This window comes from Pipra filicauda, unplaced genomic scaffold (assembly GCF_003945595.2).
Source record: "Pipra filicauda isolate LSUMZ 115617 unplaced genomic scaffold, ASM394559v2 scaffold498_size1627759_pilon, whole genome shotgun sequence".
In the NCBI taxonomy this organism is placed as follows: domain Eukaryota; kingdom Metazoa; phylum Chordata; class Aves; order Passeriformes; family Pipridae; genus Pipra; species Pipra filicauda.
The window spans coordinates 1590729-1606442 of NW_024104640.1; the positions used below are offsets into that span (position 1 = coordinate 1590729).

The 15714-nt window shown below is 51.4% G+C and overlaps 1 protein-coding gene across 1 annotated transcript in view; it reads left to right on the forward strand.

The window, feature by feature from the left end:
• Nucleotides 1-15714, forward strand: part of DPYSL2 (dihydropyrimidinase like 2) — a gene marked incomplete at its 3' end in the record, with an annotated part of 45788 nt that overhangs the window by 8933 nt on the left and 21141 nt on the right. Inside the window, exons 2-3 of the mRNA XM_039386644.1 lie at nt 5254-5342; nt 7278-7462. Coding sequence (XP_039242578.1) covers nt 5254-5342; nt 7278-7462 — 274 coding nt within the window. The remainder of the gene's footprint in view (nt 1-5253; nt 5343-7277; nt 7463-15714) is intronic.

Consider the following 15714-nt stretch of genomic DNA (forward strand, 5'->3'; position numbering starts at 1 on the left):
GAACAAGGTATGGGAAAAGGCAGACTGGGAAACCAAAGGGCCGGGAGCAGCTTCAAACCTTGGGTTTCCTCGCCGTTTGCTGCTCGGGAGCGGCTCCAAACCTTCATTTCTCTGCTAAAATTGGCTGATCGGGAGCTCCGGGAGGGGCAGGGTGGGACAAAGAAGATGGAAGGCGGTGCTTTCCACACCGGGCTCCTCCCGGGGGTCTCGCAGCCCCGGCGGGGGTTGGGTTGGGGTTTCCACATCCTCCTGGATGGGGAGGTCGTCTCCTCTCCTCCCGAGGCTCTCACGGCCCTGGTGGGGGATGGATGGGGTGTCCGCATCCCACGGGATGAGGGGGACGCTTCTTCCCCTCCCGGGGGTTTCACAGCCCCGGCGGGGGATGGATTGGGGTGTCCGCATCACCCGGCATCGGGGAGGGTCCCTTCCTCCCATCTCCGAGGGTCTCGCATCCCAGTCGGGGGATGGACTGGGGGGTGTCTGCAGCCCCCGGGATGGGAGGGGTCGTTTCCTCTCCTCCCGGGAGTCCCGCAGCCCCGGCGGGCTCGTTTGGGGGTGTCCGCATCCCCCGGGAATGGTGGGGTCACTTCCTCCCCTCCCGGGGGTCTCACAGCCCCGTCGGGGCTGGATGATGGATGGGGGTGCGCGCATCCCCCAGAATTGGAGGGGAGGTCATTTCCACTCCTCCCGGGGGTCTCGCATTCCCGCTGGGGGATGGATTGGGGTGTCCGCAGCCCTCGGGCTGGGAGGGATCGTTTTCTCTCCTCCTGGGGGTCTCGCATCCCCGTCGGGGGATGGATTGGTGTTGTCCGCATCCCGCGGGATGGGCGGGGGTCGTTCCGCTGCGTCCCGCCCTGCCCTCCCCGCCCAGCGCGGCAGCTCCGCTACCCCGGAGCTCCCCCGCGGGGCGGTGGCTCGGTGGCCGCGGGGGGGGCCTGTGTGTCCCGATTTATCCCGGTTTATCCCGGTTTATCCCGACGCGTCCCTCTCCCTTTCCCGATCCATTCCCCCCCCCTCCCCGCGCTCCGCCGGCAGCGCGCGGCCCCTCCCACCCGCTCTCATTTGCATACAGCCGCGTCTTCCGACCTCCCATTGGGCGGCGGGCGCCGCTGATTTGCATCCCGGCGGGGGCTCAGCCAATGGCGCGGCGAGGCGGGCGGGGCGTGGCCCGCGCGCGGCGGGGGCCGCATGCGCCGCTGCCGCCCCGGGCTGGGCCGGGCTTGGCTGGGCCGGGCTTGGCCGGGGCTGGGTTGGGCTTTGCCGGGGCTGGGTTGGGCTTTGCCGGGGCTGGGCCGGGCTCCGGGCGCAGGGAAGAAAGGGAGACGCGCAGGGCTGGCTGCTTCTCCCGTTCCTGCCATTGCGGAGAGCACGGTTCGCCTCCCCCGCCGCGCCGCGCGCCTTCCCCCCCTCCCGCCCCACTCTCCCCTTCCCCGGGATCGCCGCGATCCGGCCTCTAATTGGGGATTTAATTTTTTTTATTATTGAATTTTTTTTTTTTTTTTTTTAATCGCGCCGGTGGAGGGGAGGTCTCGCGGAGCGGCCGCCGCTGAGCGGGGAGACAATAGCGGTGCAGCAGCCGCCGCGCTCCTCTCTTTAAAAAACAAACAGCAAAAAAAAAAAAGAAAAAAAATAATTAACGTTGTCGCATAAACGCGCCGGGGGTTGATTTTTTTCCCAAGATGTCTTATCAGGGGAAGAAAAATATCCCGCGGATCACGGTGAGTGGAATAGCGGCGGGGAAGGGGGAGGGGTGCGCGGGGATGGAGCCCTTTGTGTGCCGGAGCGATGCGGGGCTGGGGCAGGATAATGGGATCAGGGATAATGCGGCGCTTCCTGTGCTGCAGCGCCCGGGGGGGCTCCGGGGGGGGGGCCGGGGTCGGCAGAGCCGGGGGATGCTGAGCCCCGGCCGGGGGCGGGTTCGGCGGCATCGCCCCCGCGGCACCGCGGGGACCCCCGGGCGGGGGCATCGGTGCCCTCGGGGGGTGCCTGGGGTCGGCTCTCCCGGCCCCGGGGGGCTCTCCCAGCCCTCGGGGTGTGCCCAGGGTGGGCTCGGTGCCCTCTCTGTGTGCCTGGGGAGAGGTCCCAGCTCTCGGTGTATTCCCGAGGAGGGGGCCCCCTGCCCTCGGGGTGTGCCCAAGGAGGGGTCCCTGCCCTCGGGATGTGCCCAGGGAAGGGTCCCTGCCCTCGGGGTGTGCCCAGGAGGGGTCCCTGCCCTCGGGAAGTGCCCAGGGAAGGGTCCCTGCCCGCTGGGTGTACCCAGGGTGGTCTCTCCTTGTCCCCGGGGGCCTCTCCCTGACCTCGGGGTGTGCCCGGAGTGGGGACAGACAGCCCTCGGTGTGTTCCCGGGGAGGGGTCCCTGCCCTCGGTGCGTTCCCAGGGTGGGCTCTCCTTGTCCCCGGGGGGCTCTGCCAGCCCTCGGTGTGTTCCCGGGGGGGGGTCCCTGCCCTCGGTGCGTTCCCGGGGTGGGCTCGGTGCCCCCGGTTTGTGCTCCATCCCGGCGAAGGGGCGGCTCCGGGCGGGGGGGGATCAACCCGAGCCCCTCCATCCCCGCCCGGGGATGGTCCAGGATCGCCTTTTCTTCCCCAAGAAGCTTCTGGCAAGGCGCAGGTCTCGGAGCGATCCTGGGGGAGCAGGGAAGGAGCCGTTATATAAAATCCAACCCCCTCCCTCGGTCTCCTTGTTGTGGGAGCCGATTTAGGGCAGGTATTGCAGATCCGAGGGTACCAACTTTGGGTTACGTAAGGCATTCCCGTCTAACGGGCTGCTGGAGCCGCTGCTTGTTTGTGTGGTTTTTTTTTTTTTTTGGACACGAGAGTTTTTCATCCTTGGCAGCCGCTCCTTGCCCAGCCCCACGGACACACCCATCCTCGTCCTCCTTCCTCATCCTCGGGGGCAGGAAAGGGAGCTCGGAAACGGGGCTTTGACGTGTCAGTATTTGGGCAGGAGCCGCTGGGTTGGACAGTTACAGTGGTGAAGAAACGCAGGGGATGCACAGAACTGTGATAAATGAAGCATCCTTTTTTTTTAATTTATTTTTTTTAATTTTTTTTTTTGGGGTAGGGAGGTAGTTCCCTTCCAATATCCAACGGTAAAGAGTTTAAAAAGCTGTTTAAAAGAGAGATGGAGGTTCCTGCTGAACCCCTGTCACGGGCCACGAGTGACATGACGCATTTTTCTTCTGGCTGAACGCTCTGATTTATGTTGTGTGCGCCCAGCCCTCCTGTGAAGGGATGGGGAAAATCACATTCTGCCCTTATTTGCCGTGGTATAAACCTGGAATTACCAGCCGGGACTTAAAGCTTGAAGAAGGAGGATAATGGATGTGTGGCTGCCCTGGTTTCGCTGCATCCACAGGGTGAATAACACGGATTTAGTGGCAGGGCCTCACACAAACTGCCTGTGCTTTTGTCTGCAAGGTGGTGGGGATGAGCAGGAGGGTTCACCCTCATCTCAGACCCTCCAAATCCTCAGCAGCAGCCCTTGCTTATTAGCAGAAGCATCATTAAAATGCCCCAGGCTGCATCTTTGTGGCCACTATACATGTATATTTTTCCTTCTCCCTCCCTAACTGATGCCCAGTGCGTTGGGACTCGGGCTGGGGGTGACATCCAAGGCCAAACTCGCTCCCTGTGGTGGCACAGGGAGCCTGCTCTGGAGGTGGCATCAGCACTGCAGTGCTTCTGGAGGTGATAAACATGTAGGACACTTGGCTGGCCTGGAAGGACAGGTGGGTTTTTCACACCCCACCTCAATTCATCCAGGCTCATTGGCATCGGCAGCAGCTCCTAAATTTAAATCTTGGGGTTTTCTTTGTTTTTGGACTCGGTGGCATTGCCCAGGGAGAGTCTCCCGTTGCAGCAGGAGGAGGAAGGAGACTGAAAAAAAAAGAGGGAGAAGGACTTGCCATCTCATAGATGTTCAGCAGTTGTGTAAAAGATGGATGTCATGGTATAAAACAGGAGCTGATGAAATTCCTGTGGCCTTTTTGGTGTTAAAAGGGCCGTGTCAGCCCGTGTCAGTTCAGAATTGGGTGCTCCAACTCTTCAGCTTTTTGGGAAAATGCCTGATTCTTCCTTCTGTTTGACCAGTGGAGCTGCTCCTTGAAATAAGGGCCCTGAGCACCACTGTCACTGCATTATACATATTTTCTGTAAGTTCAGGGCACCTCTGAGTTAAATTCCTGCTTCCCACCCCTTGTTAAAGTCAGCTTTTGGTTCCCTGAGCCCTTGGCTGTGCTGGGATCGCTTTGTTCTCTCCCAAAGGCATTTTTTGGGAGGAGGAAAAAAGAATCACAGTAAGTACAAGTGCAGATTCGGGGGCCAAGGTGTGGTTTAAACCAAACAGTGCGTAACATGTGTGTGCTTTGCCTTAAATATTCATCTGCTTCAAAAATGCCTCTGTGATGTGGGGAACGGAGGAGCCAGGGGGGTGCAGCAGCCACTTTTAACTCTCCTCCCACCCGGAGCTCTGCAGTGTTTCACTCTTGTTTGTGGCTACTGCAAAAAAAAAAAACAAACAAAAAAAAAGATACATTTGTTTTTGCCCTAAAATCTGGCAGAGGCGAGATGTACCCTGTGCTGTGATAAAATCACGTTGCCTGATAGCTGCTTTGTTATAACAACCTCCCTGTTCCTGCCAAAGTGCCTTCTGATTCGAGGAGATCTTAATAAGCATTGTGTAAATCCTTCTCCCAAACTCCGGGTGCTGCTCCCTGCTCGCTTCCATCTGGTCGTGCAGTGGAGCTCTGGAAGGGCTCCGGGAGGATCCACTGCAGGGAGACATCACTAAATTGGACCAAAGGAGGTTGTTTGTGTTGTGTAACCCCTGGCAACAGACTTTTGGGCCATTTCCCTGACAGCAGTTGACTCAACGCTGAGCCAAGTAGTGACTCCACTGTGTGGGTGCAGATAGGAAATTGTGCCTCAAAAATAGAGATGTGGCTCTTCCACACCCCTCCGAGGATTATTTAATGCTGCTGCTGCTGCTGCACGTGGTGCTGCCAAGCTGCAGGTAGGAGTGGAGCTGCCAATAAACCCCCCCTGATATTTTTTTGATCACGGGTGTGATGAAAGGGCTCGGGGCTGCAGTGAGATGTTTTATCTTTGCAGTTGAAAGTGCAGCAGTTGACTGGTGGTTTTGACGTGCTCTGGTGAATAATGCAGAGCTTGATGCCTTCCCTCCCCTTTTATCTCTGGAGTGACACTGCAGACTGTCAGCCTTCCCTCTGAATAATTGTGTCTCCTTCTGTTGCAGAGCGATCGTCTCTTGATCAAAGGTGGTAAAATAGTTAATGACGACCAGTCTTTTTATGCAGACATTTACATGGAGGATGGGTTGATAAAGTAAGTGAGTCTTGATATTCTGCTGTGGTTGGGGATGCACAGAAATGCACTGCAGAGAGCAAGCAATGGCTTAAGCTCTCACTGAGCTCTGTTAAACTGCAGTGGAAAAAAAAAAAAAAAGAATATTTCACGTATATCCTGGTGTTTAATGAAGGGACTTTAAAAACAAGGTGTTGAATTAAATAAACAAGTGGGCCCAAACCCCCCTGGCTCAAAGGAGGTACTTACATGTGCTTAATTTTAGCCATGTGAGCAGCCCCATGCTGAGATGACACATGTGTTTGAAGTTATCCGTGCTGTAATGTTTTACTGAGTTATGACTTCAGATATTTTGAACCCAGAGTTCAGTGTCCTAACACAGTTAATTCTGTTTTAGGATGGGAGGCTGGACTTGGGTGACCTCTTGCAGCCTCTTGCAGCGCTGACCTCTCTGGTTCTGCAATGCAAAGATCAATCCAACCCCCCTCAAAGCTCAAACCCAGCCCGTGGTTGAAGAGGTTCAGACCTCTTTTGGTGTTTTCAGTCCTGAAAACATGCCTTTCTGGCACGTTAAATACATTACAGATTTCTTTGGAAAATTACTCCTAGGAAAAAAAAAAAAAAAATAAAAAAAGGACAAGCCAGAGGTTACAAACAAGGAATTTTCCTGTTCTGCATAAACAGGCAGCACATGTGCTTTGTTAATCAAGGTTAAAAGTTAAAGGAGCCAGCCAGGGACAGCTCATTAATTGCAGGGTGTCATTAATCCACTGCTGCACTTGTGAAAGGATGGCTGGGAGGGGCTGGGCTGGAGGCACCTTCCAGGGTCTCCCCAGGAATTTGGGAACCAGGGTCTGCCTGGATTTGTGTTCGTGCAGGGGCTTGGGCAGGAAGGGAAAGGAGATAACAGAGAAGCAAAAACCCCTCGCAGTGCTCCTAAAGCAGCGCTGAGACCTGGCTGGCTGGGGGAGAGCTGGAATCAAGGGCTGAGCTGCCACTTGGCCACCCCAGTGCAGCCCCAGCAAAGCTGCTTTGGGGGCACTGAGAATCCATGACTTGCACAGCCCCTTCCCCAGCTGCCACAGGGGCTCCTTTTCCTTCCTTTATTAAAAAATAATATAGATATATTTCTAATTTATATTTATATAAATTCAGATAAACAATATATTTATACTATATATAAGTATGTAAATATATAAATATATATAATATATTTATATAAATTTATATCAATTTATATATCTAATATATATCAATTTTTAGATATATAATATATAAATGTATATCCTATATATAAATATATATAAATATATATCAATTTATATATCTAATATATATCAGTTTTTAGACATATAATATATAAATGTATATACTATATATAAAAATATATATTTAAATGTATATCCATTTATATATATAAATTGATATAATATATAAAATATAAATAGATAAATGTAAAACACAGTAGGAATATAAATATATAAACAAAAATATAAAATAATTCCTTTATTATAAATATATTTATAATTTATATTTTTATATATAATTGATACAATATATATAATATAAATAGATAAATATAAATATAAAAACATATAAATATAGAAACAAAAATATAATTCCTTTATTATAAATATATTTATAATTTATATTTAGATATATAATTGTTACAATATATACAAGATAAATATAAATATAAAAATATATAAGTATAGAAACAAAATTATAAAATATTTCCTTTATTATTGCCCCGATGTCCTGAAGGACTTGCACCCCCCCCCCTCCCTTAGGCAGCTGCTCCAAGGGGAAGGATCAAGTCCTCTCACCGTGTGTTGTGCTGCTCCCGTGCCCTCCTTTAGGTGGAAAAAGCCAACTGCAGGCAGGTTAAGTAGCCCAGGGTGTCTGTTTACACCTGCCTGGGCCTGACCTGCTCTTGGCAACCTTTTCCTTCCCCAGGCAAATCGGGGAGAACCTGATTGTGCCCGGGGGGGTGAAGACCATCGAAGCCCACGGCAGGATGGTGATTCCCGGCGGCATCGACGTCCACACCCGCTTCCAGATGCCGGAGCAGGGCATGACGTCTGCTGATGACTTCTTCCAAGGGACCAAGGCTGCCCTGGCTGGGGGCACCACCATGATCAGTAAGTGCCTGGTTTTCCTGTCCCAGCAGAGCTGGCCTTTTCTCGGTCTCACGTGAGCTCGGGAGCCGTGGAAGTCACACATTTGGGCCCGGGTGGTCCCTGAGCTCTGTCACTTCCCCCTGGCAGGCTTTGCCCGGCTGCCTGTGTGACTTCAGCAGAGTTTTGGGTCTGCTCCTGCAGGCACTGGAATGGGCTGCCCAGAGAGGTGGTGCATTCACCATCCCTGGAGATTTTTAAACGCAGATTGGACGTGGCACTGAGTGCCATGATCTAGTCAATGGACTGGATTTGGACCAAGGGTTGGACTCGATGATCTCAGAGGTCTTTTCCAACCCAATCGATTCTATGATTCTATGATTCTATGAAACCAGTCACTGTGACCTCTGGTTGCAGGCTGAGGAGCAGATTCCCCACGTTCCTGCGCCTCAGTTCCTGTCTCCACGATGTCTGTGGATGGATGTCCATCATACTGTTCACACCCAGGAGCTCCATGCCAGTGTTCTTTCTGTGTGTCTTTGGGAACTGGGCCACTTATTTAAGGATTTTCACGTGCCCACTTCAGCTTTAGCACAGGATTTTTGTTGAGATGGTTCCTTTTGTGCTCATTTCCTCTTTTGGGGGGAAGAGAGGGATTGGGAAGTGAAAATACCTCAAAATAAAAAGGCAGACAGACTGACTGTTCTGCTGACACCAGGATTAGACACTCATGGTGTTCCCCTCTGCCTCCAAAATGCCTCAGGAATGAGCTCCAGGCTCTCTGTCCCTGCTTGTGTTGCTTGGCCTGTCAGAGCCAGGGTCTTAAAACTCCGTCAGCAAGTCATTGTTGGGAATGTTGTCTGAGCTGGAGAAAAACCAACCCCCTCTGTGGCAGTGTGAACTCTTCCATGGTGCCCTGGAGTCTGTTGCTGCCCACAGGAATGAGGGATAAAGATGTGAAGTAGTGCAGTGTCTGAGCATCTTTCAGTCTGTCCTGTGCTCTGAGGTGCTGCCCTTGCACAGGAGGGGAGTCCAGGCCCAGGGGAATAAAAGCCCACGGTTCAGGACAGGTGCTGGTGCAATCCATGGATATCTTGTCCAATCCAGGGATATAAAGAGATCTCAGGCTCAGCCAGGGATGAGCCTAACCCTCCTCAGTTCAAACCCAGCTCTGTTTGGACTGGAACATCCTCATCTCTTCAAGGCTGATCCCTGGACTTGGGTTGATTGATCTGGAGCTTGGGAGTAGGAGTGGTCCAGACACAGCCTGGCCTGTGAGCTTGGCCTAAAGCTTCAAATAAAACTTCTTAAAATAACCTGGAAAATGGTTTTTCATGGTGTTCTCCCCTCAGAGTGTGAGGTTTGTGCACGAAGGTAACCCCACCCAGGGAATGTGAAGTGGGAGAGGAGCTGGGGACCATCTCATTGTGTGCACTAATATCCAGTTTTTCTTCGAGTCTTTGCTGTCAGTTTAAATGAATAACACTGAAATGGTGTTTTCTTTTCAGAAAATTCAGCTTCAGTTCATTGACGTTGTTCCTTTGTTATTAATACACCTGGTTCACACTTGAATTATCATCTTGTTCTTCCTTGTTAAGCTGAATTAGATCAAAATAACATTCTCTGTCGCCTGCCTCTGACCTTTCAGCAGCATTATTTCCCTCAGTGGCACTTTTTGAAAAATGTTTCAAGCAGAAATTGCTTTGGCAAAATTTTCTGGAGCAGCCCTTTAGTTCGTTTGCCTGATTTTACCCCTGCAGAGCCTCGTGCTTCAGAAACACCTGGGCTTGCTTTATTTGCAAATAATGTCTTTTGCTTTTGGGACTGAATTATGCCTGAATGTCCCTCTAATGGTGCTGGGAACACATCTCTGAGTCGGGGAGGTGGGAGGAGAACCCCCCTTTTTACAAATTGTCTTTTTACAGCTGTGGCAAACAAGCCCAGTTTGGATGATGACAGTGGACAGGGCAGGCTGGTCACTAAACTTGACCCTCCTGAGTGTCTCACGTTAAGACACCAAAATACAAAATATCTCTGAACAAAAACCAAAGCTTCATAGCAAGGACACGAATTGGACTGATGAGGATGATGGAAGGGTGGGAATCAGCCACTGGAGCTGTGGAAATCAGGACAAATGATCCAACCAGGCTTCAGAGCTTCAGCCCCTGTGGCAGCTCAGCTGTTTTCTCAGCAGAATTCCAGCGTTTGCAGGAGTTTTTTTCCACGCTGGAGCAGGGAGAGCTGCCCTCCTGGACGTGCTCTTGGTGGGTGGCCTTTCCCAGAGCAGGTGGGATGTGGTTGATGGCAGAGGGTTTTTTCTTTTCTTATTATGATAAGTAGGGCAATGTTTAGCGAGCTGGATTCATAATATTGCAGACAAATTACAGCCTGAAAATTGCACTCTCAGAGTTGTATCTTTGTGTATTTTAAATACTGGGACTTTTCCAAAGAACCTGCTCCTCCCATGGGCACGTGTCCCACTGTGTGCCTCTGTTCCTGGGCTTTTTTTTTTTGGGGGGGGGGAAAAAGCCTTTTTGGATGTGAGATTTGTGGAAAAACCCCCCCCACATTTCCTCATTTGTGCTTTAAGCAAACTTGATGTGATTTATTTACAAATACCTTTACTCCCTCTGTTTATACACAGCCCTAATTTTGGGCAAGCAAACAGGTTGGTCGGCTTCATGCTTCAATTTATTTCCCATTTTCATGCAGGAGGGTGGCTTTGAGGCTGTTTTGCTTTCCAGTCACTGTAGGGAAATATTTATTTTACGTACGGTTTGCAGTGGAGTTAAAACAAAGAGTCCTGGCCATGTTTCCTATACTGATGGTTGGTTTGTCAAAATTTGGGGGGAAATTCTGGCTTTGGGGAGTTAATGGAGAGTTTTGGCTTCGACCTCAGCAGTGCCAGGAACTCACCTGGAGTTTCAGTGGAGCTCCTTTGCAGCTCAGCTCGGATTCCACGTTGCTCCTTTAATTCCCAGGGGGAGCACACGGGAGTTCAGGAATGTAACCTGTTGTTTCCAAGCCCTGTTCTCCTTTGCTTCCCTTGCCCTTTCCAGTAGATTCAGCACTGCAGCATCAGAGGTGGGGAATCAAGTGGATTCTGGGATCAAATGGGGCACCTGTGTTGTCTGTAGTGATTTATCCCGGTGGGAAGCGGTTCTGGCTCCGATTCCCAACTCACCCCCTGCTCAGCTGGGATGAGGGAGAGGGGCTGGGGGTGCTGATCCCAGTTTTTTTCTCTCCACACCCTCTGTGCTCCCCCCAGCCCTTGGTTTCCTGAGCCCTCCCGAGGTTGCTTCACTGAGGAATTAGGGTTGATTTCTTTTCTGGCTGCTGGTTCCCCCGGGGCCATCTGAGCAGGAATTCCAGCTATGATCCTTCTGTCTCTGCCCTCCCCAGTGCCAAAGGCAAGGCTCCAGCTGACTTTGCTGATGTAGGAACAAACAGAGTTGGTTTTGCTGGGCTCACATGACCTGTTGTGATAGGGCTGTTGCTCTGAGATGACGACTGGCACGACCCTTTTTCTCTGTCCCCACCTTAAAACAATATTAGTGTGGGCCTGTCAGCTGAGGGGGAACGGCCCTGTGTGTTTTAGGATAACACTGCTCTGGAAAAAAACTTGGATTCTGGCCCTTTTCAAATGTCAGAATGCAGTGTTTGGGCATTAGGATGAAAGGAGGATTCCAGAACGATCCGCAGAAGGTTTTGCAGGAGGGAGGTGTATTAGGGATGCTCCAACCCATCAGGGTTGCTTCCCTGAGCTCCCCTGTATTCCATGGGAAGAGAACAGTCCTTCCAGAGTTTTGCCTGAAGTTGCCCTTTACAAGAGGTTCTTTCTCATCCACGGAGCCACAATTTTTGTGAGCTAAAAATGGCATTTTTTTTATAGATTCATAGAATATCTCTGAGTTGGAATGGACCCACCAGGGTCACTGTAGTCCAGCTCCTGTCCCTGCACAGGACACCCTGTTTTTGAGCCCCTCTTTTCCCAACTTGGAATAGGTTGATGCCCCAGGATATAAAGCAGTCCCTGGAGCTGTTGGAGAAGGAAGACTCAGTGCCAGGGCCAGGGTGGCCTCTCCCAGCCTGCTGATGGTTTGGTTGCTTATTGCCTGGGATGGGTAAAATCCCCATCAAAACCAGTGGGAAAACTCCCTGTGATTTCAGCAGAGGCAGGATCACCTTCTCTGCTCCCAGCCCTTGGGAAGGGATGAAGTTAAGCTCTGTATATTTACTGTCTCTCTGATCCTCGAGCCTGTTTAATATCCCAGTGAGAACTGCAGCTATCCAGGCCAGCTCCCACACACATTTCAGCCCCTCCTCCCAGGCTCTGCCTCTTCCCTGGGTCTCTGCTGTCCTTGGGTGAAATCTCTTGCTGACATTGCCTGTGTTGACTCAGTCAACCACTGTTATAATCATAGAGAGAAATTACAGTGAGAGAAATTATAGCTTTTCCTGGCTTGGTGACTTGGAAGGCAGCTGCCTTTTGAACTTGTCTAGCAGTTCTCCTAATAACATGGAGATGGACACTGGGGATATGAGCCTGTGTATCTTGGGAGGTTCAGGAGCCTCACATGGGCTGCCTTCAGCTTCCTAATTCCTTACCCTGCTATTAAGGAGCTCGTGGGCAGGATGGCAGAGGTTTTGAGCAGGTTTTGAGCTGCTCAGCTCAGTCATATTTGTAGTGTGGTGACACCAGGTCTCTCCCGGGTCATCCTGAAGGTCACCACCTTGCTGGAAGGGAATATTTCCAGGTGGCTTCCTCACCTCTTGGTTTTTGATCTGAGCATGACTTGAGGGAGTGGAGCTGCCCCAAAAGAGGTCAGAGTACAAGGCTGTGTGAGCTTAGAGTGGGGTTTAGAAAGGTATTTAGATGAACCAGTGAAGACTAGATCATATTGTACCTCACTCTGGGTGCCTTTATTTTATATTATCAGGGTTAATTTTATCCTGGTGGAGAGCAAGAGTCTAAATGGTGAAGGGAGGAGGAGGAGGAGGGAAGCAGAGGCACAGGAGGAGGTGACAGCAGTGGTCACGCAGTGACTTGTGGCTGAGCTGGAATTATAAAACCAAGCATTTTGCATCCAAAAGCAGCAACCACAGAGCTGCAGTGTCTCACCAAGTCCCTGGCTGTGTGTACACAGCACTGCATTGTTCCCCAGGCACCAGCCCCAGTTTTGTTTCTCTTTGCACCCAGAGATGAAAGAGGAACTGTGCGGCTGGACCAGCCCTGGCTCTGGGGCTCTTTGGCTTTCTGGCACTGCTTCTTCTGCAGCAAAGAAATGCTTAATTCTCTAGAAATGTAGTGAAAATATCCACTTGCTTCTGGAAAAAGTGATTGGTGCTTTATATGGGTGGAGGTTCCCTTGGACTCTGTGATTAAGGGGGTGGCACTGCCGGGGGTGCAGAGTCCCCGTGGCCCTTTCTCAGCTGCCCTTGGTGCTTTTTATCCCCCCCCACTCCAGCCTGGGCACTGATTCCCACTAAATCTCCTCGCTCCACCGACTCCCAGCTTCCTGCTGGTGTGTTTGTTGCTTTCATTCAGGGCAGGCTTAAAATCCTTAATGAGAGAGTGGGGCTGTCAGCAGAGATGGGCAGTTCCCTGGTGCGAGCTCCTCTTCCCGAGCTCTTAAGCCCCTCTAAGTCCATTAGGCTCAGCCTGCCCGGGGTGTGCAGCTACTGTCCAGGCACAGCCTGCCCTGCTCCAGCCTCCCAGCAGTGCTGGATGGGATCCTCTATTGTTCTGCTGGGATTTCCAAAGGGGGGCTCCCTGGGAGCTGGCTGCAATCTGCCAAGCCCTTGATGTCCTTTGCCAGAGAGCACAGGAGGAAGCAGCTGTGCAGCCCTGGGATGTGGGGTGTGTTGGGCTGGGTGTGCTGGGGGGTTTTTCCCCCCTTCTTTGGGCTGCAGCTATTGTTTGTCATCTCAGCACTGAGAGAACGGACTCCTGTGAGGAACAGGAGCAGCCAAGGACTGGAGGAGCTGAGGAACTGTGCCTGGCGGGTGATGGTGTCTGTAGCCCTGGCTCTGTAGCCCTGGCTCTGTAGCCCTGGCTCTGTCACCCTGGCTCTGTAACTCTGGCTCTCCCATATTCAGGCTGGGCCATCAGTGCTGGAAGGTGAAATCCCTGTGCCTGGTGTTGGGAATCCTCTGAAACCACCTAGCACGGCTTGGTTGTGAGTCAGATAGATTTGTCCCTCTTTTCCCATCTTCTGCCTTCCCCAGGGCAGCTCTGGATCCCCCCCTTGCTCCTCTCCCATCCTTCTGCCCCTTGGCAAGGCTGATTTTTTTTAAGGAGCAGGTGAGGGGGGCCCTGGCTGGGTTTGTTTTGCCCTGGTCTGCTCTGGACCTGCTCCATCCCCTCTCTGCAGAGGAAGGAGAGCACAGAGAATATTCCACACGTGCTGGAGCCTGGTTGTGAACACAGGAGGGTGGAAGTGGCAGCAGCACTGACAGTGCAGCCGTTTTCCTGCAGATGGGACTGACCCAGATTTTTCCATGCATCCAAAAAAGAGGGATTTGGCTCTTGCTCAGCAGAAATAACCAGTGTTGTCTGTTTATGCAATAGCACTTAATACCCCTGATTCCATATAATGCTGGGGATCAGGAGTGCTGCTTTCCCACTGCTGGGAGATGAGTTCATGTTCTTTGAAGAGCTGCTTTTGAGTGCTTTTCTTGTAGAATCCTGGAATGGTTTGGGTGGGAAAGGAACTTAAAGCCCATCCAGTGCCACCCCCTGCCATGGGCAGGGGCACCTTCCACTCTCCCAGGTTGCTCCAACTTGGCCTTGGACACTTCCAGGGCTGGGGCAGCCACAGCTTCTCTGGGCAACCTGTGCCAGGGCCTCCCCATCCTTATAGTTAAGAATTTCTTTCTAATATCTCATTTAATCCTGCCCTCCTTCACTTTAAGGCTGTTCCCCCCTGTCCTATAACAGCATGGCCTTGTGAAAAGTCCCAAAGGTCCCAAAAGTTCTTGCTTTCACATGTCCAGTGCTCTCATCCCCAAGTCCCAGGCCTTAGAAATGACACAAAGGAGAAGTAAAAAGCCACCAGACATCTCTGATGTGTCAGTGCCTTTTACAGCCCCTTCCATTAATGGAAAATGTCTGTGATATTTTGAAGGGTGCAGGTGGAAGAGTTGGGTCCTCCAGGTAAAGCCTGTCTACTGCAGATGGGAAAAAACCCTTAAAAAATAAAATATAGTTACCCACCTGCCTTAATATAACACCATTAGCTGTCTGTGCTGGGTTTTCAGGCCATGTGTGTTAAACCTTGCTGGATAAACTGCCTTAATCACCTTCAAGTCCAGACAAGGTCTTAAAGGAAGCAGCAGGAAATGGTGCCTGGGGCTCTTTTCTTGGCCTCTTTTTCTGGGCAGGGATTTTTTTTTGCCTTCCTACTGGTGTCCAATTCCTTGGCTTCTTGTGCCTTCCCCTGAGCTTGACTCAGCAGAAACCACCCTGGGCAGGCAGGAGCTTTTAACTCCCTGCTTTGTGTGGCAGGGGAAGGAAGCAAGTGGTGCCTGAAAGAAGGAAAAGCTCCGACTCCCTGCAGGATTTCCCACTCGGGGTGGATTTGGGAGCCTTGTCTGTGGGGTGGGATTTGATGTCTTCCATCAGCAGAGTGGTTTTTCCCCCTCTTTCCCTCAGCCCCTTCAGTCCACAGATCCCATCTGTTTCTTAGGAACTGGATTTTTTTTTTTTCCTTTTTTTTTAATCTTTCTGGTGAGAGGGAGAAATGTTTCAGGAATACAAATGAGCTCCTCCTGTCTGGCACAACTTCAGCCTTGCTTAGAAACTGCCAGTTGGGACCAGCTCGGGGCTGTGCCTGCAGCTTTTCCCAGCCCTCACTCCCATGGAAGCCCTGTGCATTCCCCAGGAATGCAGAGATGGGCACTTAGGAGTTGTGGCTCCTGGGAGAACCCTTTCCTTCCCTTGGGACACTGCAGTTAGTGCTGGGACTGCCCCTGGGACAGTGGGAATGTCCTTTAATTCCTCCCTGCTGGCTGCCCAGAATGGGAGGTGGCTTTGTTGCTGAGGGCTTGTAGCTTTAATTCAATTAATTACCTCATATTATAAGTAAGAAGTGATCATTTTTGTGTGGAGCTGCCAATTTGGGAAACACTGGGTGCCACCAAGCCATGAGATATTCCCCATCCATCCCAGTGCAGATGCAGAGGAAAGGGCTTTTGGCTTCCTGGGTCCTGTTTTAAGTGATAAAATGGATTCACCAGGCAAATATCACCTGGAAAACACCTTGGTGGGTTTTCAA